Source organism: Chrysemys picta, unplaced genomic scaffold, assembly GCF_011386835.1.
Source record: "Chrysemys picta bellii isolate R12L10 unplaced genomic scaffold, ASM1138683v2 scaf1, whole genome shotgun sequence".
Taxonomy (NCBI): Eukaryota; Metazoa; Chordata; order Testudines; family Emydidae; genus Chrysemys; species Chrysemys picta.
The window spans coordinates 4,105,444-4,132,427 of NW_027052708.1; the positions used below are offsets into that span (position 1 = coordinate 4,105,444).

The window sequence follows — 26,984 nt, forward strand, 5'->3', positions numbered from 1 at the left end:
TACCCCAAATGTAGATATGTGTCCTGAGATGACTCGGGAGTCCAATCCTGGAACCATAGATTTGCCTGTAGTAGGTACAGACATTGCCTGATGGGTCAGCTGCATGCTGGGAGGAAGTTCTGTCTTTTTCCTTCCTTCTCTCTCTCTTTTCAGCTTCAAGGGCAAGGCACTTCTCCTCAAAGCAGGCCACTGCCTGAGAGAGGATGTGGTGCCATTGGGGTCGGTTGGTGGCTTGTTCTTCCCAGCTTGTGGTGTCCACATGAGTTTTCTTGAGATGCGCTTTCAGTGTGTCTTTGTAGCATTTCCTCTGAGTACCACGGGATCTCTGACCATGGGTGAGCTGAGAGTAGAAAACTTGTTTTGGGAGGCGAGAGTCTGGCATCGGCACACAATGTCCAGCCGAGCAGAGTTGGTGAGTGCGGATCATTGCTTCAATGCTGGTGACATTGGCTTCAATGAGGATCCTGGTGTTAGTGCAGCGATCTTCCCACTTGATGCAAAGGATCATCTGGAGGCAGCTTTGGTGGTACCTCTCCAGACTCTTGAGGTGCTGTTAATAATGGGGTATTTCAATTATCCCCATATTGACTCGGTACATGTCACCTCAGGACGGGATGCAGAGATAAAGTTTCTTGACACCTTAAATGCTTCTTGGAGCAGCTGGGCCTGGAACGCACCAGAAGAGAGGCAATTCTTGATTTAGTCCTAAGTGGAGCACAGGATCTGGTCCAAGGGGTGAATATAGCTGGACTGCTCGGTAATAGTGACCATAATATAATTAAATTTAATATCCCTGTGGCAGAAAAACACCACAACAGCCCAACACTGTAGCATTTAATTTCAGAAAGGGGAACTACACAAAAATGAGGAGGTTAGTTAAACAGAAATTAAAGGGTACAGTGCCAAAAGTGAAATCTCTGCAAGCTGCATGGAAACTCTTTAAAGACACCATAATAGAGGCTCAACTTCAATGTATACCCCAAATTAAAAAAACATAGTAAGAGAACCAAAAAAGAGCCACCATGGCTAAAGAACACAGCAAAAGAAGCAGTGAGGGGCAAAAAGGCATCCTTTAAAACGGTAAGATAAATCCTAGAGAGGAAAATAGAAAGGAGCATAAACGCTGGCAAATGAAGTGTAAAAATACAATTAGGAAGGCCAAAAAAGAATTTGAGGAATGGTTAGTCAAAGACTTAAAAAGCAATAGCAATTTTTTTTAAGTACATCAGAAGCAGGAAGCCTGCTAAACAACCAGTGGGGCCACTGGACGATCGAAGTGCTAAAGGAGCACTCAAGGATGATAAGGCCATTGCAGAGGAACTAAATGAATTCTTTGATTAGGTCTTCACTGCTGAGGATGTGAGGGAGATTCCCAAACCTGAGACATTCTTTTTAGGTGACAGATCTGAGGAACTGTCCCAGATTTAGGTGTCATCAGAAGAGGTTTTGGAAGAAATTGATAAATTAAACAGCAATAAGTCACCAGGACCATATGATATTCACCCAAGAGTTCTGAAGGAACTCAAATGTGAAACTGCAGAACTACTAACTGTAGTCTGTAACTTATCATTTAAATCAGCTTCTGTACCCAATGACTGGATGATAGCTAATGTGACACCAATTTTTAAAAAGAGCTTGTACCGATGCGACAACTCACTGTTGTGGTGCCTCCTGCTGGTTCTCTTGGGAATTAGCTCATCCAGCACTCGGAGCGCCCTTTGCTGGCCGGTGTCTTGCCTGTCACTGGCCAACATGTCCCTCCCGGACCCCGATGCCCCTTTTTCTGGGGGTTCTGCCCTCTGCAGTACCCCCACAGCTCTGGGTCTCCCCTCCCCAGGGAACCCCCGACCCTCTATCCCCACCTCATCTCAGTCTATGGCTACTGCCAGTCACCCTCGAGCCCCCCCTCACTGGGGCAGACTGCAGTGTACAAGCCATTCATCACTGGCAAAGGGGGGTTTGAACCTGCTGCCTTTGCCTAACCCCTGGGCTGTAGCCTCTGCAACCCCAGTACCTGGTTTGGCCTTGCACAGGGCTTGCAGCCTGGGGAGTTGCCAGGCGGGAGCTCCCCAGGTCCTTTTGCCTTTCCCCAGCCCTACTCTGTTGCCTGCACCTTCAGCTTACAGGCAGCTAGGTCCTTCTCCCTCTGAAGCTGGAAGGAGAGTGACTTACTCCTGGCTAATAGTCCTTTTATCAGGGCCAGCTGTGGCTGCTTCCCCAATCAGCCTAGACTTGCTGCTTAGGAGTGGGGTAACTGCTCCGCTACAGGGCTCCAAAGGTGATCCCAGCAATTACAGGCCTGTAAGCCTGACTTCAGTACTGGGCAAACTGGGTGAAACTATGATAAAGAACAATATTGTCAGACATATAGCTGAACATAATTTGCTGAGGAAGAGTCAACATGGTTTTACTAAAGGGAAATCATTCCTCACCGATCCACTAGAATTCTTTGAGGGGGTCAACAAGCCTGTGGATCCAGGGGATCCAGTGGATAAAGTGTACTTAGATTTTCAGAAAGCCTCTGACAATATCCCTCACCAAAGGCTTTTGTGCAAAGTAAGCTGCCACAGGATAAGAGGGAAGGTGCTTTCATGGATTGGTAACTGGTGAAAAGATAGGAAACAAAGGGTAGGTATAAATGGTCAGTTTTCAGAATGGAGAGAGGTAAATAGTGGTGTCCCCCAGGGGTTGGTTCTGGGACCAGTCCTATTCAACATATTTATAAATGATTGGAAAAAGGGGTAACTAGTGAGATGGCAAAATTTGCAGATGATACAAAATTACTAAAGATAGTTAAGATCCACGCAGACTGCGAAGAGCTACAAAACGATCTCTCAAAACTGGGTGACTGGACAACAAAATGGCAGATGAAATTTAATGTTAATAAATGCAAAGTGCTGCACATTGGAAAGCATTATCCCAACCATACATATAAAACAATGGGGTCTAAATTAGCTGTTACCACTCAAGAAAGAGATCTTTGGGTTATTGTGGATAGTTCTCTGAAAACATCCACTCAATGTGCAGCGGCAGTCAAAAAAGCGAACAGAATGCTGGGAATAATTAAGAAAGGTATAGATAATAGGACAGAAAATATCATGTTACCTCTATATAAATCAATGGTATGCCCACATCTTGAATACTGTGTGCAGATGTGGTCGCCCCATCTCAAAAAAGATATATTGGAATTGGAAAAAGTTCAGAAAAGGGCAGCAAAAATGATTAGTGGTATGAAAAGGCTTCCGTATGAGGAGATATTAATAAGACTGGGACTTTTCAGCTTGGAAAAGAGACAGCTAAGGGGAGATATGATTGAGGGCTACAAAATCATGACTGATGTAGAGAAAGTAGATAAGGAAGTGTTGTTTATTATTTCTCATAACACAAGAACTAAGGGTCACCAAATGAAATTAATAGGCAGCAATTTTAAAACAAATAAAAGGAAGTATTTCTTCACACAATGCATAGTAAACCTGTGGACCTCCTTGCCAGAGGATGTTGTGAAGGCCAAGATCATAACAGAGTTCAAAATGGAGCTAGATAAATTCGTGGAGGATTGGTCCATCAATGACTATTAGCCAGGATGGGCAGGAATGGTGTCCCTAGCTTCTGTTTGCCAGAAGCTGGGAGTGAGCAACAGGGGATGTATCACTTGACGATTACCTGTTCTGTTCATTCCCTCTGGGGCACCTGGCACTGGCCACTGTCGGAAGACAGGTTATTGGGCTAGATGGACCTTTGGTCTGACCCAGTAGGGCCATTCTTATATGTTCTTATGTTTCACAGCTATAAAGGAATGTAGGAATAACAATTGTCTCATAGACCTGGATGTTAGTGTCCTGCCGTAGGTTACAGTCTGTGAAAATGCGTCTGAGCCGATTCCCAAAGGAAGCACTTGCATACTGGATCCTGTGCTGGATCTGACTGCCAGTTTTTGCATTTTGAGAAAGTTGGCTACTGAGGTAACAGAAGTCCTCAACTCTCTTCAAAGTCTGTCCCTCAGTGGTGAGGTGTGGTTTGTCTTGTGCAAGGCCCGAAGCAGGCTGATGGAGCACTTTAGTCTTCTCAATATTGAGTGAGAGTCATAGGCTTTGGTAAACTTGTGCAAAAAAATCCAGTGTGGACTGAAGGTGATTCTCAGTGTGTGCGAGGATGGCACAATCATCAGCGTCCTGAAGGTCAGTAATGGACACTCTGAGGACTTTAGACTTCGAGTGGAAACTTCAAAGATTAAAAAGCCGCCCATCCATTCTGTATTGAATGTCAACTCCAGTGGGGAGGCCATCTTTAACAGGGAGCAAAATTACTACTAAATAGATGGAGAACAGGGTTGGGGTAATAACACATCCTTGCTTAACCCCAGTTTTCATGACAAAAGGATCCATCTCCCAGGCCATTACAGAGAACAATGGCAGTCGTCTGATAATGAAGAAATCTTAGGACCATAATAAATTTTGGAGGGCAGCCAAATCTGGCCAGCACCTTCCACAGGGCTTTGCGATTGATGGCGTCTAAGGCCTTTGTCAAATCAATGAAGGCCATGTACAGGTCCTGATTTTGCTCCCGAGACTTTTCCTGGATTTCGTGGGCAACGAAGATCATGTCGGTTGTCCTGTGGGATGGTCTGAAACCACACTGAGATTCTGGCAATATTTCCTCAGTAAGGGGAAGTAATCAGTTTAAAAGAATATGGACAAGAATTTTCCCTGCTTTAGATAGCAAGGCAATGCTACGATAATTTCCACCCTCCGACTTATCTCCTTTTTTAAAGACGGTAACAATGTTGGCATTTCTCAAGTCTTCTGGAATCTTCTCATTATACCAAATGTGAAGAAAAATGAAGCTCCTGACAGCATAGCTCTGAGGATCATTGGAGCACACAAGCCCCTTCACCGCAACAAGGTGATGGTCCCCAAAGAGGGGTTGCAGCAGTGCAGCAGTGGCCAATAAAATTATGCTGAAATTATGCTCCTGTCTGCTGTGGGCCAGAGTGGCACCAGGCACTAGAACTGAGATGAGGGAGACTGTCTCCACCTATTGGGCCCAGGAAGCGCAGAGAGGAAGCTACCTGAATTGAACACAGACCAGGGCGAGAGGGGAAAGTAGATGAGTATAAGGATGCAGGGGGAATATTCTGAGCCTGGAGGCTTGTGGATGGAGAGAAACTGGGAAAGGGAGAGAAAGCGGGAGATGGGGACTGGGAGTAGGGGGAAAGAGAGTAGGACGGGCTTGGCACGGGGAGTAGGACAGAGAGTAGGTGGGGAGAGACTGGGACTTTCTGATCAATGAGATTGGGCACTCGGGGAGACTGGGACTCCCTGGGGGAGGAGTCTGGGATTTGGAATCAGTGGGGAGGAACTGGGGGTGGGTGAGGAAAAACAGATCAGATCAGGAACCAGGGTGTGGGGGGAGTCTAAGACTAACTGGGCAAAAAGACTGGAATAAGCAGGCAGGGTGGGGTGGGAGAGACAGAGAGCGGATCTATATGAACATTTATTGTGTGGCAAGATGGGGTGTAAATCTCCCCTGCACTGTCCTGACAGGCACCAAGTGTCCATGTGGACCATGCTGCCATGCTCCAAGGCCTTGTCTACACTACCGCTTAAGTTGATTTAAGTTACGTCACTCAGGTGTGAAACATGCCCCCCTCACCCCCCAAGCAACGTAGGTTACATCAACTTAAAGCACTCTCCCATCGAGGTAATGCATCTTCATCAGATGTGCTAAATCAGCACCACTACATCGATGCACTGGCACTGATACAGCGCAGCAGGGAAGACAAGTCCGAACAGTTCCCTAGGGAACAGATCTACTCCCGTTTCAAAGCACTAGGGGAATGTTAGTGCGCAGCAGCAGGTTCCAAACAGACACTCAGTGTGCAGCAGGCTAGTGCGGGGTAAATTTTGCCACAAACTAAGTGTTCATGTAGAGAAGCCTTGAGAGTGGATGAGGCATCCAGGGAGGGGAACTGGGGGTTGGGGCAGACAGGACAACCCAACGCACGTGTGGGAGTGAGAAACAGATCAGATGAGGACCCCAGAGGGGAGGGACAGCACAAAGAACAGGGGTGAAACTGGGACTTGGCTGGGGAAGCCAGAGGTGAAGTCCAGGACTGGCTTGGCAAGGAGACTGGGTCTGGGGATGAGAAGCTTGAGGAGTGGAGATTGGAACTGGGTAGACAAGGAGAATAGGACTGGGACACAGAGCAAGGGACGGAGAAGAGACAGGACTGGGACAGGGACAGTTGGAGAGAAGGGGTTAGGCTTGGGGCAACAGGGAAAGAAGGGTCTGTGACCACTAGAATTCACCTCTCTCCAGAGCCTGGAATGGAACCTAGTATCCCTGAGTTTTGCCATTCCCCTGCTGTCAGCAAATATTTATCAAACTCTCCAACAAAATCTTCTGATATCCCTCTATTGCTGGTCCACAAAGAGGATGATGACCTACTAGTGCTGTCAGTTACTGCATTAGCTCAATTGGCAGAGATTTTTGTGGAGGATCTAAAGGCTCAAAAGCTGTTGATGACCCATGTGGGTGTCAACATGATTCCGCATCCAGGAACTTCTATTTTTCAGTTTTCTTTTTTAAAAACCTAGGAAATTATGCACAAAACTTTACTTTCAAGGAACATTAAGTTTGCAAATGTTAAGCTGTAAAAATAAGGAAATGGCAGAATTAAAGTTATCTTTGCAACTCTATTGTGGCCCGTCTTTACATATGCATTAATATTCAGTCTTTCATTACATGATAACTTGTTATTTTTTCCACAGGACCCCTGCTTCATGCAGCACACAGAATTGACCGTGCTCTGAATCAGGGTTGTGGAGTGAAGGAGGCTTTTGTCTATAGGCCCCCTGCCTCATTGATTGCAGAAACTGTGAAGTGTGTTGTGTGTGAGGCAGGGGATTGCAGAAAGAGAAAGGAGAGTCTCTTGTTAAGGTAGCTGAATGCTGCCCTGGGTAATTGGATTCTATCCCTGCCTCTTCCACAGAGTTCCTATGTGATGCTTGGCAAGTCACTGAAACCAAATGATTCACAGGTGGTCACTAATTGTGTGTTCCTCATTTTATGGGTGCCCCCCTTGAGACCAGGCATGTCTGATTTGCGGAAGTGCTGAGCACGCACTGCTGTAAACTGAAGTCAGTGGGAGCTGTGCTGCACAAGCATAAGTACTCTGAAAAAAACAGGACGTGGATATCTCAAGTTGGGCACCCAGAATCAGTGGATGCTTTTGATAATTTTGACCCTAGTGTCTCTGGTTCTCCATGAGTAAAATGGAGATAATAATACTTCCCAGCCTCCCAGGTGTTGTCAGCTGTTGGCTGTGTGTTTTCTCTCTGTGTGTTGCACCATCTCTGCACAGATAGCTGACGCAGCAGGCCTCAATCAAACTGCCCAAGAAGACCACAGACTTGGTTCAGTGGTGAAGGAGCTTGGCCAGGTTTATTGCTGACAAAGCACAGTACTAGCTCCTCAGATCAATGTCTACAGTTACACTGGCACATCTATGCCCCTTACAATGGACTTGGCTCAGTGAGTGGCGAGACTTTCCACTCCCCCACCTGCCGAGGCTAGAAAAAAACACCCCCTCTGTAACCTGTTTTTTATACTCTGATACAAACAAGTTACGTTTTGCCCCTTTGACGTGGTTAATTATCACCCTTTCCCTTGTACATTTTGGTTGGATTAAAACATCTCTATCCATCCCCCTGTCATCCTGACCTTATCTTTAGGAGGGGTTAGTGTGTCCCTGTATCATCATTGGGGAGTGTGTTTACATCATAACCCTATATCAAGGTATTCTGGTATTACCCTTCTGGAATGTGTTTATGCATGTGCCAGAGTCTAGCATTTCTCATGAGTGTTTGTGTTTTTGCAACACCAACCATGCCTTTGCCAGATTCATGTTCTGGACAATGAACCAGCAAGTATAGTAATAAAAGTGACTAATGAAGGTTTCACAGGCAAGCATTCTGAATGTTTGAGAGCTTCACTTTGCAAACTTTAACTTTCTTTTTGATTCATAGCTGTATAGATTTTAAGGCCAGAAGGGAGCTTTAGATCTAGTCTGACCTCCTGGGTAACAAAGGCTATAGAATTTAAAGCAATTACTCCTGTACTTCATCTGAACTTGTGTTTGGCTAAAGCATATCTTCCAGAAAGGCATCCAATTTAGTTCTGAATACTTCAGAAGGTGGAGAATCTTCTGCTTCCCTTGGTAGTTTGTTCCAATGTTTCGTCAGTATTACTGTGAAAAATGTATGCCTTACCTGTATCTGCCTTTAACTTCCATCCACTGGTTCTTGTTATGCCTTTCTCCACTAGATTAAGAAGGCCTTTAGTATGCAGTGTTTTGTCCATGCGAAGATACTTATACACTGCAATCAAGACACTTCTAGGTCAACTTTTTGATAAGCTAAACAGATTGACCTCCTTAAATCTCTCACTGCAGGGCACATTTTCAAGCCCTGGAATCATTATTCTCTGCGCCCTTTCCAATTTTTTTAACATCCTTCTTACAATGTGGACACTAAAAGCAGATGTAGTATCTGTCTCCCCAGTGCTGTACACAGAGCAAAAATCACCTCCCTACTAGAGCAGGTTGGAAATTATCTGGCAAACCAGAGTTTCATTGGAAAATAACAGTTTGTTGAACTCAACATTTATCATGAAAGTGAATCGGGTTCAACGAACTTTCTCAAAACCACAAGCAGGGTCTGGTGGAAATGTCCCTGGTTCCCTGTCAGGTTCCCTGGTGGCTCCTATTAGTCCTGCCATGCAGATTGTCCCGGGGCTTGGTACAGATTGCCCCAGAATTGGAGACCCTTGTCTTTTTAGGGTCTGTACCTCCAGAGCAGCCCTGCCAATGCTTTCAGGCTCTCTGCCATGGGATAGGAACCTGCAAGCCCTGGGAGCCCCAGCTGTAACCAAGGCTCCAGGGTCTGCATCAGGGATTCTGGAAGTCCTGGGATGGGTTCCGGTGTCCCAGAGTCTGTGGCTCTGGGGCAGCCCTGCCTTGCAGAATGTCCTGGACTGGGCTTTTTGCCTGTTTAGGCTTCCAGCTGGCCAAGGAGTCTGGAAGCCCGGGGGTCCCCAGTCCAGGTCAGGCCACATGATGAGGCTGCCCCAGAACCCCAGCAGTGGCTGTGAGAAATTGACATGCTTGTCCTGGTGCTAACAGTGGTGAAACTGACAAGGATGTCAGTGTCACTCCGCATCTGTTGGGGATCCTGGGAGCAAATTTCATGTTGGATACGCCATGGCCTGGAGTTTCCAAAACAAAATTTTAGCTGGATTTCCAATTCACAGGAAATTTTAAAATAGTGAAATTTCCGGTATACTGGAAATCCTGTATTTGTCAGCTGTACTCATTGCTCCCCTCTTTATACAGCCAAGGATCACCTTAGTCGTTTTTGCAGCAGCATCAGACTGGGAGCTCACGTTCAGTTCTTTGTCCACTATGACCCCTGCAAAGAACATGGAAAATATCTGAATTTCCTTTTATTGCTATTTTCACATTTCCTGCTGAGATTCAAAGGTTAACCCCCCTCTGAACTCCCCACATGTCCCAGGATGGCAGACAATGGTTTCATAGAACCCAGTTACTGGTACTTAACTGACAATACAGGCGTCAGGGCTTTTGAACCTTTGCATCTGGCCAAGATGAGCACAAGCTCATTTTATTTTTTATTTATTTATTTTAAGCCCCCTTCCTTGGGATGGACCCATGAAATGAGAAATCTTAAACAGAGAGCTTGGGAATTGTTAACAGGGGAGCCCTGATGAACAGAGGGGGTGAGGCAGGGTCTGCAGGGAAGGAGACTGAAACCCAATCCCCAGAAGCAGGGGTTCCTGGGATAAGCTGAGGCAGCCCAGGTTTTGAGGGAAAAGCAGAGCATTAGGTAAGACATAGGCCTGTAGGCCTTCACTTGCTTTATTCTTTTCTCTGTGATTGCTGTGTTCCTATGGATAAATAAAAAATAACACTGTCCTGGGTCTGGTACTATTCAATATTTTCGTAAATGACTTGGGTGATGGAGTAGAGATACACGTACACAATTTGGGGATGACATGAAGCTGAGTGGGGTCGCAAGCTCTTTGGAAGGCAGGGTTAAAATTCAAAATGATCTTGATAAACTGGAGAATTGGTCTGAGATCAGTAAATTGAAATTCAATAAAGAAAAGTGCAAAGTATTAGACTTAGGAAGGAAAAATCAAATGCAAAAACCCCCAAATATGGAATAACTGACAAGGCAGCAGTTCTGCAGAAAATGATCTTGGGATTATAGTGGATCACAATCTAAAAAATTGTGATGCTGTTGTGAAAAGGGGAAATGTCATTCTGAATTGTATTAACAAGAATGTTATATGTAAGACACAGGAGGTAATTGTCCCGCTCTACTTAGCACTGGTGTGGCCTCAGCTGGAGTTCTGTGTCCAGTTTTGCTCATCACTGTTTAAGAAAGATAACGACAAATTGCAGAATGTCCAGAGGAGAGCAACAAACAGAGTAAGTGGTTTAGAAAACATGATTTATGAGAAAATGTTGAAAGAATTGGACATTTTCGGTTTAAAGAAGAGAAGACTGAGAGGTGAACTGATAACAGTCTTAAAATAACTGAAAGGTTGTTTGTCAATTTTTGTCCATATCCACCAAGGGTAGGATTAGACAATCATCTTAGATTGCAGCAAATGAGATTCAAATTAGATATTAGAAAAAACTTTCTAACTAGAGGGATAATTAAGTACTGTAACAGGGTACGTAGGGAGATTGTGTACTGCCCATCATTGGTGACTTTGCACAACAAGTTAGACAAACATCTATTGGGGTAGCCTAGGTGTACTTAAACATCCCTTGGTGTGAGGAGATGGACTATATGACCTCTTGAGGTTCCTTCCAACCCTACATTTCTATTATTCTATGGTTTTATCAGCTATTCAGGCCTGCTGATGTAAAAAAATGTTGATCCCTGATAAATGCCATTTAACATGCTCCTTGGAGAGAGATTCATCCTCTTCACAGGATATGAATAGACATCCTGCTGCTGTCCAAAACCAGAAATGTGTATTGAACACCTCTGCCTTTTCTACCTCATTATTAACAATTTCACCGTCTCCATTTCTAATGGGCCTATAGCATTGTTAGGATTTGTTTGTTTGTTTGTTTGTTTCTAATATACTTAAAAATTCCTTATTTTTCATAGTCCTCCCAGTCACAGATTTTATCCTGATCTCTTTAGCTTCCCTTATCAGTTTTCTTCATATAATAACTTTTAATGTATATTGATTTGCTCAAATTCCCACTATTTCCATTTTTTAATATATTGCCTTTTTATTTCTATTGCTGCCTTCACTTTGCCACTGACCCAGTATGAGCTTTTAGGCAAAGTTTTATACCAGTGGAGCACCCCAACTCCCAAACGCCCTTTATAATTTTCAGCCTCCATTGTCTTTCTAGGACACATTAAACCCCAGCTGGTTGGAGGAGATGGTGCCTGCTCAGGACGTGTGGAGATAAAACGTGGAAACACGGGGAAAACAGTCTGTAATGCACACTTTGATCACAAAGTTGCCAGTGTTATCTGTAATGAACTACAGTGTGGAATAGCTGTATCTATCCCAGGAGGAGGTCACTTTGGAGAAGGACAAGGCGAGATCTTGACTGAAGAATTCCAGTGTGTGGGGAATGAGTCTCTCCTGTTCTCCTGTCCCAGGATATCACAAGTGAATCAGAGATGCTCACATATAAATGATGCCGGTGTCATATGCTCACGTAAGAATTCAGCACAATATCTTTAAAATCCCAATGACATGTATTCTAGATTAGGGTGAAGCAATGTACTGATCTCACTGTGTAGGGAGCTGGGTTTGATAGGGTTGGATCAAAACCCCAAACAAGCCAAGATAATGAGAAAGGGATCAAGTGCCCCCTGACTTTCCTTTCTTTAACTATTTGCTATAATATATCTTAAATGCTCCCTCTCTAAACCCCTTCTCCCTTTGGCACACAGGGTTCCAGCTGGTGAATGGCAGCACAGAGTGCTCAGGGAGGGTGGAGATCCAGGTTCTTGGTGCCTGGGGAACTCTCTGTGACTCACGCTGGGATTTACCAGATGCCAACGTTCTCTGTCATCAGCTCGACTGTGGATTTGCTGTATCGGCTCCAGGAGAAGCGTATTTTGGGAAGGGAACTGGCTCTGTCTGGACAGACACATATCACTGTAAAGGGACTGAACCCCATTTGAGCCAATGCCCTGTTACTGCTCTGGGGGCTTCTCAGTGCTCCCATGACAATGATGCCAGTGTGGTTTGCTCAGGTAAGTGTAACGCTGGATTAATGACACCTGCCCCTCAGTGTGTGACACTGACCCCAGAGCAGGGGAACCTCAGGGCACAGCAGGGGAGAGGGAGCTAGATTCTAAACCACATATAAAAATAATTAATATATTACAAATAAAATAAAATTAAATATATTATCACCAGAATAGTTACGACCAGGAAAAGCCCTGGTTTCTCCTGGAAGAGTTTCTGCAAACATGTGCTTATGCCGGGCAGTAAAGCAGGGACAGAATTTGTCCTTAGAGTTTCACAAATGTCACCAACCCACTGTCTCCATCCTTCTTCAAATCATTACTCTAGTAATTACAGGTGGAGCGGCCCCCTCTCTAGAGGTTGCTTCATACTTTCTATTATAAAATATTCTCACCACCTTCTGGAGAACCCCTCATGCCTTCACTGCTTGCAGCCGGCCTTTGCAATTCAGCAAGGGGTCAGTGCTGGGTAGGGTTACCATACGTCCGGATTTTCCCGGACATATCCGGCTTTTTGGGCCTCAAATCCCCATCTGGGGGGAAATCCCAAAAAAGCAGAACATGTCCGGAAAATAGGGACGTGCTGGGCCGGGGGCCGGGCTGGGGCCGGCGGTGCTGGGCCGGGGGTGCTTGGCCGGGGGCTGGCCTGGGGGTGCAGGGCCGGGGGCTGGGCCGGGCCTGGCGGTGTGGGGCTGGGGGTGCTGGGCCGGGGGTGCTGGGCCGGGGGCCGGGGGTGCTGGGCCGGGCCGGGGCCAGCAGTGCTGGGCCGGGGGCCAGGGCCAGGGGTCGGGCCGGGCCCGGCGGTGTGGGGCCGGGGGCCGGGGGCCGGCGGTGCTGGGCCGGGGGCCGGTGGTGCTGGGCCGGGGGCCGGGCCGGGGCCAGGGGCTGGGGCCGGGCGCCAGGAGTGCTGGGCCGGGGCCGGCGATGCTGGGCCGGGGGCTGGGCCAGGGCCGGCGGTGCTCGGCCGAGGGCTGGCCTGGGGGTGCGGGGCCGGGGGCCGGGGGCCGGGCCGGGCCCGGCGGTGTGGGGCCGGCGGTGCTGGGCCGGGGCCGGGGGCGCTCGGCCGGGGGCTGGCCCGGTGCCGGCACCCCAGGAGCCGAGCCAGGCTGGAGATGCTGGGGCCGGCCGCCGGAGGGAGCCGCTCGGTTGGGGGGGCCAGACTGGGCCGCGCCTCCTCCCCCCACCTCCCCACCCCCAGCTTACCTGCTGCCTGCTTCAGGCTTCCCACAAATCAAATGTTCGCGGGAAGCAGGGGAGGGGGCGGAGTTGGAGCGGGGACTTTGGGGAAGGGGTGGAGTTGGGGCGGGGGCATGGGCGGGGCAGGGGGCGGGGGCGGGGCCCCGTGGAGTGTACTCTTTTTGGACACTCAAAATATGGTAACCCTAGTGCTAGGGCCAGGAACTCCCTTTACTTCAGTGAAATTCCTTCCATTTTGGCTGAATTATAAACTGCTGATCATAACTATTTCCCGTCTCTCACATGAGTTCCTGAGGATATTTTTGGTAGCATGCAACAAAGAAAGCAGCACTTTCTCCCCCACACCCTTAAAGAAAAAATCACACTTTTGCAGGTGAAAAAGGTTCAGAAGTGTTTTTCCTGCTTCCTGATACTTTTTTTTTTTTCAAAATGTCTACAGTGGGGAAAAACAGGAAAAAATAAAACGGGAGAGGAGGCAGGAGAATCTTAAACTGTCAAACTGAAATGGAAGTTGAAATGAAACAACATTTTAGTTAGAATCTAAACAATAATTCTCATTCCATTTTCAAAGGTCAAAATCTAGAGAAAAACTGAAATATTGCATTTGAAATACTTCACAGGAAAAAATTTGGGAGTTTCAACCAGCTCTAATATTTACGTCACATACAAAAAAAAAAGGATAATCTTATTTAGTCAAAGTCAAATACTCCAAATTTAGGAAATATCATCAGTTTGTTTGTTATCCTTTCTAATTCCCCCTGCCCCCTTTTGCATACACATTATGATACAGTCTAATTGGATGCTTCCAAACTATTTGTTCCACTCAGCTCCTGCATCATTCACCGCACTGGTGGTGGATGTTGCCCAGGGTAACACTTTCATAAGTGATCAGTGATTTAGGGACTTACTTTTGAAAATGGAAGTCAACTTAGGAGCCCCACTACCATGGAGCCCCACTACCATTCAGCATCTCTTTGCCTAAGTCCCATTTTGAAAAGGGACTTAGGCTCCTGGTCATTTAGGCGCTTTTGAAAGTTTTACCTCTTGTGATTAAAGCCAAAGTCTCCACTAACTTGGGGTGGTGGGGCACCAACCTGAGACCCCCAGGACCTGATTCTTCAGAGCACTCACCGTTTCTGTAGCACTTGATGTGTTCAAAGTACTGTCCAGACATTAGTTGATCCTCACAAAGCTCCTGGGCAGTAGGTGGGTATTATTATCACCTCCATTTTACAGATGGTGAAAGTGAGGATATGTGAGGCCTTGCTCAGGTCACTCAGAACTGTCAGACACGGTTACTGCTCTGCCTCAGCAAGTGAGAGCTTTGCTGCTGCTCAGCTATTGTCAGCTCCCTGCCACACCAGCTCGCCTGCCCGGCTAGCAACGCCTCAGGATTCTGCCAGTCCAAACCTCGCCTTACCGGGAACCATCAGTGAACCCCAGTGCCCGAGTTCCCCAGAGCCGTCATTCCGCCGCGGTCAGTCCCTCTCACTGGGTACTCACAGAAGTTATCAAGTGCGCTGCCTCCAAAGAGACACCAGCCTGCTAGTTTGGCTCAGGATTTTACCTTCAGTTTTATACAGAGCACTGCGGTGGTTTTGTAATAAAACTAGAGTGAGTCTATTAACAAAGAACAGATATTTAAGGAAGAATAATTAACAGTGCAAGACACAAGTATAGTTACAAGTAAAAGAAAACAAAACACGTGTTCTAGTGACTAAAACTTAACTCCAGCAAGTTACAGTCTCTGTCTAAGCAGATTTCTCACCTTGAGTCAGTTCCAGCTACTCTTGGGTTCCAGGCCAAGAGGATCCACTTTCCATGACCTCAAAGGGCCCTGCTCCTCCTCTGTCCCTGAGGTGATGGATAACAAAACGGATTTTTGCCTCTGCTCAAATCTTCCCAAAGTTCATTCAAACTGTTTGAAGAGGCAGGAAGGCTTCCTGGAGGTGCAGCCTCCATCCCCCATCAAGATTGTTAAGGGCTTATCATCCCCCACTTGTTTGCCTGATGGCTTTGTTTACCTTACATGTAAATGGTGTTTTCTTTGCTTTGCTTTCAACTTAATTAATTTACAACGGAGACACAGTCAAGCCAGTGAAACAACAGCCCTTTGTTTAGGACAGCTGGGCTTAGGCACACATTATAGGAACATATTTCCAGCACACATCTATCGTTCTTTAAACCTCAACTGTTCATGCACCACACAACAATATTAAAGACCAGCATGATAGCAGTTTGCATGACAACTTACACAACACGTTTTAGATGCAGATTTCAACACCAGTAAGTTGGGGTAATGAGCGTGTCAGGCCAGAAGAGAGTTGTGGTATGGAGTGCGCTCTGAGGGTTGGCACTGGGGAACTCCCTGGGCCACAGGTACATCTACACTCCGTGCTGGGCATGTAATTCCCAGCTCAAGGGGACTGGCAGGATAAAAATAGAGTGTAGCTGCGAGCTCAGCATCTTCCAGGATATGCTAACAAACCCCTCTGCCCAGCTGGGTGTTACAATCCTTATAGCACCCCGCACCTAGAGATTCAAAAAACAAAACAAAACAAAAAACAAAAAAGCTTCTGCAGAGGTTACTTCTTTTAACCCTGTGATACACATCAATCACTGTGTTAATACCCTCTGAGTTAGAAACCTTCCATAATTTCTTGCATAGTATGGATTATTTCTAGTGTATAACAGGGAGTGTTCAGTGTGTTTCTCATCTCTCCTGAGCCCAGGTCGCTCTGAATCACTCAGACTGCTGAATGGAGAGAGCCGGTGCGACGGGAGAGTTGAGATTTCCCTCCATGGTGTGTGGGGCAGAGTGCTGGATGACCAGTGGGACATGAACGATGCCAGCGTGGTGTGTAGGGAGCTCCAGTGCGGAGTCGCTGAGAAAGCTTATAACCCCCCTAAGTCTGAGCGAGGAACGGGCCCAGTGGGGCTGAGAAGTGTCCAGTGTGCAGGAAACGAGACTAATCTGACGCTCTGCATCACCTCCACGTCTCAGGCAGAGCAGGCAGGAATTGCTGAGGATGTTGGCGTCGTTTGCTCAGGTGACTTACTATGAAATCTTGCAAACATCCTGTCCTTGTTTAATGGGAACATGACCTGTCCTAGGGCTTGTAAACATCTCACCTTGTGCTGTGATCTCATCAGACCTTGAAAATATGTGGATCTGAGGGTCAAACTCTGTTGTAAAAATATAGTATTATGTACAGAGAAAAGCACAGCCACCAGATAGGTTAATGCATTGCAGCAACCTCTCTGTCTGTCTGTCTGTCTTGCATTTTTAATCCAAAATTTTTCAGATGTAAAACTGTTTCCTTATTATGGAAATTTTCACAAACTTCTTTTTATTTTCATTGAACATTGTCATGGTTACAGGGTTAGCTGCACCTTTCTCCCCTTTCTGGTGTCTCTATGTGCACCCACATCAGGTCTTGGCCCACTTGCCCTGGCCTGTCTTGGGGTGGAATCTTGAGATTCTTCCTCCTTCAGGCCTGGCCTGGTTACACTACCCTGTGCAAACCAACCGCTTAGCACCCTGCAGGTCTGACTGGGTTTCAGGCACCAGCATTTCTTCCCCTGGGAAACTTATGTCCCGTGATAGTGACCTACAGCGTACTCAGAACAAAGCACTTTAATCAGCAGCTGGAACAATGCTTTAGAGCAAAAGGAGTTTAAAAAAACAAACACCCCACACTTGTGTTGCAGCTCATCTAATCACTGCTTCACTGCAAATTAAGTGAGCTGGGCTTTCCTGGGGAGTAACAGGAAAAGAACAGAATGAGCCTGTGTTCTAGTAAGAACCAAGGTGCTCATGAGACCCACCTGGGGCGCACTTTGTCTGCCCCACTCCGTTCCCCTTTCTCTGTGAATTTGCTTTTTCTGGAAGTCCCCACCCGCACTGTGTGTCTTGGCTCAATTACCACATTGCTCAGTGTTCTGTGTTACAGGCCTGGTGAAGACTTCCTGCTGCCGCAGACTAGTTTTCCCGGTTGGCCAGCCAGGCCATCTACGAGAACATCCCCATGATGATTGCTCCATTTTCCCGCAGTCAGCCCCATCCAGCTTTAATGGTTGGCAGTCACTGGGCTTGTGACTATATCGACCTGTGGGACAGAGCTGCCTGTTCCCTCTGACACTGTGACACCATCTTAAAAGTCAAATTAGTAGGTCACATTCAGAGTACACAGCAGTAACCTCTACCCTGCCCCCGCATTCACCACAAAAACAATCAGATGGGTTTTTGCTGGGGGTTGTTTTTTTTTTTTTTTTTTGAAAGAATAATGGAAAAATCTGGCAATGAAAAATATTGATATCTATCCTAACATTTGTTGGGCAGAAGAGATAATTTTCTGAGCAGGTCAGTAAATATGTAAATACAGTGGCTTCTTATCTTAAATTCTTCAATAATGGGGCATCCAGAATCAAAAAAGAAAAGAGGGGGAGGCAATGTGTCCTATTTCACAGAGCACTGGAACAGGACTCAGGAGACTTGGGGTTTCCTCCCAGCTCTGCCACTGGCCTGCTGGTGACCTCAAGCAGGTCAGTCGCCTCTCTGTGCCTCAGTTTCCCCATTTGTAACATGCGGATAATGACACTGACCTCGTTTGTAGAGTGCTTTGAGATCTATCAATGAACTGTGCTATATCAGAATTAGATTCTATTATTATTAACAGGAAAAGGAAGTCATACATAACCCTATTTCTCTTGGTGATTAAGTAAAACTTTTTTGTTATAATGTGGTATTGTTATGTCCTAATCTTAATAGTACATCTTTTTTCTTCACTGAAAAGAAAAAGGAATTGAGGATTATATGATAATATTTTTATTGCTACTGATTGTACATCACTATTGTAACAGATTGCTAAAGACACAAAAACTACCTCTAGAAATTGTTTTAAGTACATGAGAAGCAGGAAACCTGCCATACAGACCATGGGGCCACTAAATAACAAAGGTGACAAAGGTGTTAAAGGAGCACTCAAGGAAGACAAGGCCATTGCAAGAAGCTCAATTAATTCTTTGCATCAATCTTCACTGCAGAAGATGTGGGGGAGATCTCCACATCAGAGCTATCCTTTTCGGGTGACCAATCTGATGTACAGTCCAAATTGATGTGTAATAAGATGATATTTTAGACAAATTGATAAACTAAACAGTAATAATCACCAGGACCAGATGGTATTCGCACAAGAGTCCGGAAGGAACTCAAATATGAAATTGCAGAACTTCTAACTGTTGTATGTAACCTATCACTGAAATCACCTTCTGTATCAGATGACAGGAAGGTAACTAATGTAAGACTGATTTTTTAAAAGGGCTGTGGAGCAGTTCCTGGCAATTACCATCAGCACCAGGCAAACTGGTAGAAACTACAGTAAAGAACCAAATTATCAGACACCGAGATAAGCATGATTTGATGGGGAAGAGTCAACAAGGCTTTTGTAAAGGGAAGTCATGCCTCTCTAGTCTCTGAGGAAGTAAACAAGCATATGGATAAGGGTGATCCAGCTGATAACAGCGTACTTGGGTTTTCAGAAAACCTTTGACAGGGTCCCTCACAGAGGCTCTTAGGTAAGTTAAGTAGCCATGGGATACGAGGGAAGGTCCTCTCATGGATCAGTAACTGGTTGAAATATTGGAAACAAAGGGTAGGAATAAATGATCACTTTTCACAATGGAGAGACATGAACAGCAGGTCCCTCCAAGGATTTGTACTGGTACTTGTACTGTTCAACATATTAATAAATGATCTGGAGAAGGGGGTGAACAGTCAAGTGGCAAAGTTTGTAGATGATAGTTCAGTCCAAAGCAGGCTGCAAGGAGTTGGAAAGAGATATCACAATATTGCGTGACTGGCCAACAAAATGGCAGGTGAAGTTCATTGTTGATAAGTGCAAACCAATGCACATTGGAAAAAAATAATCCGAAATACACATATACCACGATGGCTTCTAAATTAGCCGTTACCACCAAAGAAAGAGATCTTGGAGTCACTGTGGATAATTCTTTGAAAACTGCTGAAAATTGAGAAATGATCAAAAAGGCTAATGGTATATTAGGAACTATTAGGAAAGGGAAAGAAAATTAGACAGAAACTATCACAATAAATCCATGGTCCACCCATACCTTGAATACTATGTCCAGTTCTTGTTGCCCCATCCATAGAAATGATATAGTGGAACTGGAAAAGGTACTGAGAAGGGCAACAAGGATGTTGAAGGGTACAGAATGGCTTCTGTCCAAGGAGAGACTAAAAAGATTAGGGCTGTTTACTTTAGAAAACAGACTCATTGGGTGATATGATAGAGGTCTATAAAATAATGAATGGTGTGGAAAAAGTGAGTAGAGAAATGTTATTTACCCCTTCACACAGTACAAAACCGAGGAATCGCCTGATTACATTAATAGGCAGCAGGTTTAATACAAACAAGATGAAGAACTTTTTCACACAACACACAGCTAACCTGTGGAACTCATTGCCATGGGATGTTGTGATGGACAAAAGTATAACTAGGTTCAAAACAGAACTGGATAAGTTCCTGGAGGATAGGTCCATCAACGGCTATTAGCTAAGATGATCAGAGTACGGCTCTGGTACAGGCCACTTTTGCAGACAGAATTCTGGTCTGACCCAGGCTGGCAGCTCTTATGTTCTTATGGTTCTTTCCTGGGGAAGGTAAATAAACAATGGCTTTCTTCAAATAACAGATTTTTTAATAAACACCTGTATCATGCACTGTACTGTTACTGCACTGAAATCATTGTTCATGCGCATTCCAGTTCCAGGGTAACTACGGCACAGTAAGGGCCCATTCCTGCTCCCATTAGGGCAGGGAGAGCTTTGCTATTGACTTCAGCAGCATTAGAATAGAGCCCTAAGTCCATTAGACTTTACCGTAGGTACATGTATCCACCTGCCTTTCTTCCTTTATTTGGAAAATGAATGAGTCCCAAGTCTGATTTTCTCCAAGTCTCTGGAACCTCCCAAGTCTGTAAGAATTTAAAAGAAAATTGGAAATTCTGATACATTGGTTAGTTAATATGATATTTCTTGTGCATCCTTAGAAGAGCTGTTTGAAAATGTTCAAGTTTTCCAAGTAGGAGCTGATTCTGCAAAGCTTTAGCGTCACTAGTAGTTCTTACTTTCAAGAGCTGTCCCATAAGGATGACTCAGATGACTAAGGGTTCAGGATTAGGTCCTGTCCCTTTAAATGCTTTTTATCAGAAGTTTCTTCACAAAGTCTTCAGCATTTCCTAATTCTACTGACTTCTTCTCTTTATGTTTCTTGTTAAAGACACACATTTTTCAGTATCTCAGCCATTGTAGCATCGTCATTGATTTGCACGGAAGCTGTTTAGTTATCATTATATTGCACATTGACAGCTGGAATCTATCCCTGCAGGGAGCAGGCAGCTCAGACTGGTGAACGGGGCAGGTCGCTGTGCCGGGAGAGTGGAGATTTATTACAATGGCAGCTGGGGGACAGTCTGTGATGATTCCTGGGACCTGCCAGACTCCAATGTCGTTTGCAAACAACTGGGATGTGGACATGCCATCAATGCAACTGTCTCTGCTCATTATGGGCAAGGACCAGGGCAGATCTGGCTGGATGATGTGAACTGCACTGGGAACGAATCCAATCTCTGGGCGTGTCCTTCCAGAGGCTGGGGCCAGCACAACTGCAGACACAAAGAGGACGCGGGAGTTCTCTGCTCAGGTCTGTTCTGTGAATGCTCTTGTGAGCCATGTTACCAGGGGATTTAATGGAGTGGGCAGATGTTTAAGGAGGTCACTGAGAATGATACTTTCCCTGACTGTCTCTGCCTCCCTTTCCCTTGAGTAACTACCTACCAGGGTCACCATTAGAAAGTCCTCAGCTCCCACCCAGAGATATTAGAGATATTGCAAGATTTCCCTAGTGTTAGAATGCTGCGTCTCAGGTATCTGAAGGAGACTGTATCATGGAAAGCAGTGACTGAAAAGGATGTATGGTCCTTGTGTAGAAATAACTGAACATGAGTTCCCAGTGCTGTGTGTGTGGCAAAACGGGCTAATGCAAACCTTGGATGTATAAACAGGGGAGTAGTGAGTAGGAATCAGGACTAATTTTTACTCTTGTGTATGGCACTGGTGAGACAGATACTGGAATACTGTGTCCAGTTCTGATGGCCACAAAAATTGGAGAGGGAGCAGAGAAGAGCCACAAAAGTAATCTGAGGGCTTGAATAAAAGCCTTACGGTGAGAAATTTAAGATGCTGAATCTGTTTAGCTTATCAAAACGATCAAGAGGTAACTTGATTACAGTACATAAGTTCTGTCACAAGGAGAACATACACTTACTAAAGGGCTCTTTAATCTAATGGGGGAAGGCAGAACAAGAGTCGATGGCTGGAAGCTGAAACCAGACAAATTCACATCAGAAATAAGGCCCAGGTTTTTAACAGGGAGGGTGATTAACCATCAGAACAAACTACCAGGGAAATGGTGCATTCTGCATCTCTTGAAGTCTTCCTGTCTAGACTGGATGCTTTTCTGGAAGAAATGCTTAAGTCAAACTCAAGTTATTAGGCTCTATGCAGCTGTTTTACAGAAGGTCAAACTATTTGATCTCATGATCCCTGTCACGCTGTCTGGAGTGGCTCACGGCTCTGAGTGCCCACCTCAGGGCAGATGGTGAGAATTGAAATCCCTGACTATTATTGGGTTCTTAATTTTGATACCCTCTCTAATTTCCCTTAGCATTTCATCATCACTAGCACTGTCCTGGTCAGGTGGTCGATAATAGATCCCGAATGTTTTACACTTATTAGAGCATGACATTACTATCCATAGAGATTCTATGGAACACGTGGATTCACTTAAGATTTTTACTTCATTTGATTCTACATTTTCTTTCACATATAGTGCCACTGCTGCCCTCCCCCCTCCCCCCGCCTCTCCCTGCACGACCTGTTCTATCCTTCCAATATATTTTGTACCCCGGAATGATTGTGTCCCATTGATTGTCCTCAGTCCACCAGGTTTCTGTGATGCCTATTATATCAATATCCTCCTTTATCACTAGGCACTCTAGTTCACCCAACTTATTATTTAGACTTCTAGCATTTGTGTACAAGCACTTTAAAAACTTGTCACTGTTTATTTGTCTGCCCTTTTCTGATATGTCCAATTCTTTACATGAATGTTTCTCATCTGAGCTGGCCCTTACATTATCCTCTTCCATCCTCTGCTCCTGACTATAACCTAGAGAATAGACTCTCCTCTAAGAGAAGTCTCTGTCCGATCCACGTGCTCCTCTGCAGCAGATGGCTTTCCCCCATCTCCTAGTATAAAAACTGCTCTGCAACCTTTTTAATGTTAAGTGCCAGCAGTCTGGTTCCACTTTGGTTTAGGTGGAGCCCATCTCTCCTGTATAGGCTCCCCCCATTCCAAAAGTTTCCCCAGTTCCTAATGAATCTAAACCCCTCCTCTCTACACCATCGTCTCATCCAGGTATTGAGACTCTGAAGTTCTGCCTGTCTACCTGGCCCTGCGTGTGGAACTGGGAGCATTTCTGAGAATGCCACCATAGAGGTCCTGGATTTCAGTCTCTTCCCTAGCAGCCTAAATTTGGCCTCCAGCACGTCTCTCCTACCCTTCCCTATGTCATTGGTACCTACATGTACCACGACCACCGGCTCCTCCCCAGCACTACACATAAGTCTATCCAGATGCCTTGAGAGATCCGCAACCTTCGCACCAGGCAGGCAAGTCACAATACGGTTCTCCCGGTCATCACAAACCCAGCTATCGATGTTTCTAATGATTGAATCTCCCATTACTAACACCTGCCTTTTCCTAGTGACTGGAGTTCCCTCCCCCGGAGAGGTATCCTCAGTGCGAGAGGATACCCTAACACCATCTGGAAGGAGGGTCCCAACTATGGGAAGATTTCCCTCTGCTCCCGTTGATTGCCCTGCTTCCCTGGGCCTTTCATCCTCCTCAACAGCGCAGGTGCTGTCTGACTGGAGATGGGACAATTCTACAGTGTCCCGGAAAACCTCATCAACACCCCTCTGCCTCCCTTAGCTCCTCCAGTTCTGCCACCCTGGCCTCCAAAGTCCGTACGTGGTCTCTGAGGGCCAAGAGCTCCTTGCACCGAATGCACACATACGCCACCCACCCACAGGGCAGGTAATCATACATGCTGCAGTCAGTGCAATAAACTGGATAGCCCCCACTCTGCTGCTGGGCTTCTGCCTGCATCGTCTCCTGCAGCTATCTAGATAATGAAAGGGTTTTGTTTAAATCAAGAAGTTTTGAATGTAGTTTAGTTTACAGGTTTTAAAGAACAGCAAGTGAACCTTGACCTCTTCCCAATCCCCTTCCGAACTCTCTTGCAAAACTCCCTGTTAGTAGCCCCTAGAGGTACCTCTTTCCCCGAAGCGGCAGCTCCGGGGCCAGGAGAGAGATGCCTCTCCCCGGCCATGGCAGATCCAGGGCTGGGGCCAGGGGAGAGGCACCAGTCCCCGACCGCAGGAACTCCAGGGCTGGGGAAGAGGTGCCTCTCCAATCCAGGCCCCTGTGGCTGCGTGTCTATGCGGCCCTTGATAGCCTGCTGCACGGACACATGACCGCGCAGCTTAGAGGAAACTTAGTCCTGGATCACTATATCTATCTTACCATGGAGTCACAGACAGTCCCCTTAGACTCTCCAGTCAATCTTGTCACCCAGACAAACTGAACTTAGTTATTGTCAAGGTTTCTTCCCCACTCTGAACTTTAGGGTACAGATGTGGGGGCCTGCATGAAAACTTCTAAGCTTAACTACCAGCTTAGATCTGCTTTTGCTGCCACCACCCAAATGATTGATGAGTTATTTGGCAAACTCTGTCTTCCCCCCAAAAACCTTTCCATCCCTGGGTAGCCTTGGGAGACTCTTCCACCAATTCCCTGGTGAACACCGAACCAAACCCCTTGGATCTTAACACAAGGAAAAATCAATCAGGTTCTTAAAAAGAAGGCTTTTAATTAAAGAAAGAAAGGTAAAAATCATCTCTGTAAAATCAGGATGGAAAATGACTTTAGAGGGTAATCAGATTCAAAGAGCCCAGAGAAACCCCCTCTAGCCTTAAGTTCAAACCTATAGCAAACAGAGATAAACACTCTAGCAAAAGGTACATTTACAAGTTGAGAAAACAAAGATAAAACTAACACGCCTTGCCTGTCTGTACTTACAAGTTTGAAATACGAGAGACTTGTTCAGAAAGATTTGGAGATCATGGATTGATGTCTGGTCCCTTTTAGTCCCAAGAGCGAACACCCACCAAAAGCAAAGAGCAAAAACAAAAGCCTTCCCCCCACCAAGATTTGAAAGTATCTTGTCTCCTTATTGGTCCTTTGGGTCAGGTGTCACACAGGTTACCTGAGCTTCTTAGCCCTTTACAGGCAAAAGGTCTTTCGAGTCTCTGGCCAGGAGGGATTCCACAATATTGTACACAGGAGGGCTGTTACCCTTCCCTTTATAGTTATGACAGTTATAATTGATCATTTACACCACAAATCACACTGCATTCAGGTTGCAAGAGACAAGACACTTACCCCAGACCAGCTGGTACCCTAGATCTTACACTAAAGACAATGCCTGTAGCCAATCCTGTAATAAACTATATACAGGTTTATTAACTAGGAAAAAAGAAATAAAAGTTATTTACAAGTTAAAGCAAACGAACATCTACACACAAATGAGTTACCATTTACATCCTAGGAGTGACAGAGTTGTAGTGATCTGTCAATTCCAAATGTCCTTCAGCGCTGACCCAGCGGTAATCTTTGGGGTCTCTGGCTTCAGTTTGGTGTCTCTAGCCTTGTCATAGTTCAAACAGCCAAAAAGATGAAACATCTTCACATCTACTATTTTCATTTCTCTCTTCCAACCTTCAAAGCGATGGGACAAGGCCTTCTGCATGTACTGCTCCCTGGGTGCGATAAGGCCATTAACCAATCCTTTATATTGTGATGATCCTTGATGGCCCATCTGGTTTTGATAGTTCGTGGGGATGGATGGGGGGATCATTCCCGTGCCTGAGTTCACAAGTTCAGAGCAAGCATTTTCAAACTTATAAAGCAAAACTTACATATTTTCTTGTAGCATGGACCACATACATTACAAGTGAGATTAATGCCTGCAGAAACTAACCACCATTTCATAGAGTTTAAGCACAAACTACATTCTTACAAGACTAATACCTGTTCTGGGCAAAACTAACAAACAGGTGACCTGGTTTGGTCTCCAGCTACGAGATTATAAGTTCTCAGTTAAGGCCTGCAGCCTGGGCAAGAGCTGGCATCTGGCCTGCCAATGTCACAATCCTTCCTGGCCTTAATCTATTACAATCTGTATGTAGCTGCTGGTAAATGGTGGCCTTCCAGAGATGCCCACTGTATGTCTAAGGGGCCTGTGGTCTCTAAAAGGGTCTCTAAAAGTGGTTCTCTAGCAGTTACTCCTGCAGAACAATGCACAGGATTGTTAGCAATCGCTGGGATTTCACTCTTCACACCCCAGTTCATTTCAGAATCAAATGATTTAAATTCCCTTTTTGTGCATTTGCTTCTAGAATTCACAGATCTGAGGCTGGTGAGCGACAGTGACTGTGCTGGGCGGCTGGAGGTTTTCTACAATGGGACGTGGGGCAGTGTTTGTTCCAATCAGATGTCTGGAGTCACTGCAGCAATTGTATGCAAACAGCTGAACTGTGGAGACGGAAGATATATTTCAGGAGGATCTGAATATGGAAAGGGTCCCACATGGCTGGACCACATTGCATGCAGTGAGCAGCACCGCTCCCTCTGGCAGTGCCCATCAGACCATTGGAATCCAAAGTCCTGTGATAACCGAGCAGAAGAGACCCATATTTCTTGCACTGGTAATTCTGAAACTACCAGCATGTGCACGTGCACACACACATGTACGCGATATGTTCAATAAATTGAAGGGTTAGGATAGAACTTGTTGTTGTTCACATCTCAGTGTAGACAGATGTAAATTCTTAACACAAGATACAAACATATTTTCACAGTCTTTTATAGGTATAAGCATTTGTCTGATTAACAACAAACATGGAAGTTAATCAATTAATTATAAAAGAGACCAGTGTTACACAGTGCGATAAGGTAGTGTGAGAGCGAAGAAAAGCTTCTCCTTATAGACTGTCATTAGGCAGCTCTGTGGTTATTAATCCTTTTGGGATGAACAATCAGAGATGGGCCCAGGCTGTGCAGTTTGGGTCATGACTGGAATCCCCCACAAGACTGGGTGCATGTCAGCCTGTTTCTCAGTAACAACTGATAGCAAATTAATTTGGTATTAAATGACCTAGAGTTCACATTTCAGTTCATACAGTGCTGAAATTAGGGGTTAAAAATACAAATAAATTCTACTCCTACATCACACACACAACTCAGTGCATTCACCTCAGCTGTTTCTCTC

General features: G+C 45.6%; 3 protein-coding genes across 3 annotated transcripts in view; all 3 read left to right on the plus strand.

The window, feature by feature from the left end:
* The window catches only part of LOC122173448 (deleted in malignant brain tumors 1 protein-like), a 492,944-nt gene that overhangs the window by 349,932 nt on the left and 116,028 nt on the right, over positions 1 to 26,984 (plus strand). The window contains exon 15 of the mRNA XM_065578734.1: positions 11,459 to 11,773. Coding sequence (XP_065434806.1) covers positions 11,459 to 11,773 — 315 coding nt within the window. The remainder of the gene's footprint in view (positions 1 to 11,458; positions 11,774 to 26,984) is intronic.
* LOC135977471 (antigen WC1.1-like) lies at positions 19,814 to 26,521 on the plus strand. Its single transcript, XM_065578725.1, has 3 exons — positions 19,814 to 19,852; positions 20,899 to 21,232; positions 26,113 to 26,521. The coding sequence occupies exons 1-3, from the start codon at positions 19,814 to 19,816 to the stop codon at positions 26,481 to 26,483; spliced, it is 744 nt and encodes a 247-aa protein (XP_065434797.1). The 3' UTR covers positions 26,484 to 26,521.
* LOC135977472 (deleted in malignant brain tumors 1 protein-like) overlaps positions 26,473 to 26,984 on the plus strand; it is an 89,555-nt gene continuing 89,043 nt past the window's right edge. Inside the window, exon 1 of the mRNA XM_065578726.1 lies at positions 26,473 to 26,491. Within this exon, the coding sequence (XP_065434798.1) occupies positions 26,473 to 26,491 (19 nt within the window). The remainder of the gene's footprint in view (positions 26,492 to 26,984) is intronic.

What these genes read in the sequence shown, in the direction of transcription:
- LOC135977471 (XM_065578725.1), top strand. Translation starts at nt 19,814, where the DNA reads ATGATAGAGGTCTATAAAATAATGAATGGTGTGGAAAAA. An exon ending in TAATGAATGGTGTGGAAAAA is followed by an intron (nt 19,853 to 20,898) that starts GTGAGTAGAGAA and finishes GCACATTGACAG; the next exon opens with CTGGAATCTATCCCTGCAGG. An exon ending in CGCGGGAGTTCTCTGCTCAG is followed by an intron (nt 21,233 to 26,112) that starts GTCTGTTCTGTG and finishes ATTTGCTTCTAG; the next exon opens with AATTCACAGATCTGAGGCTG.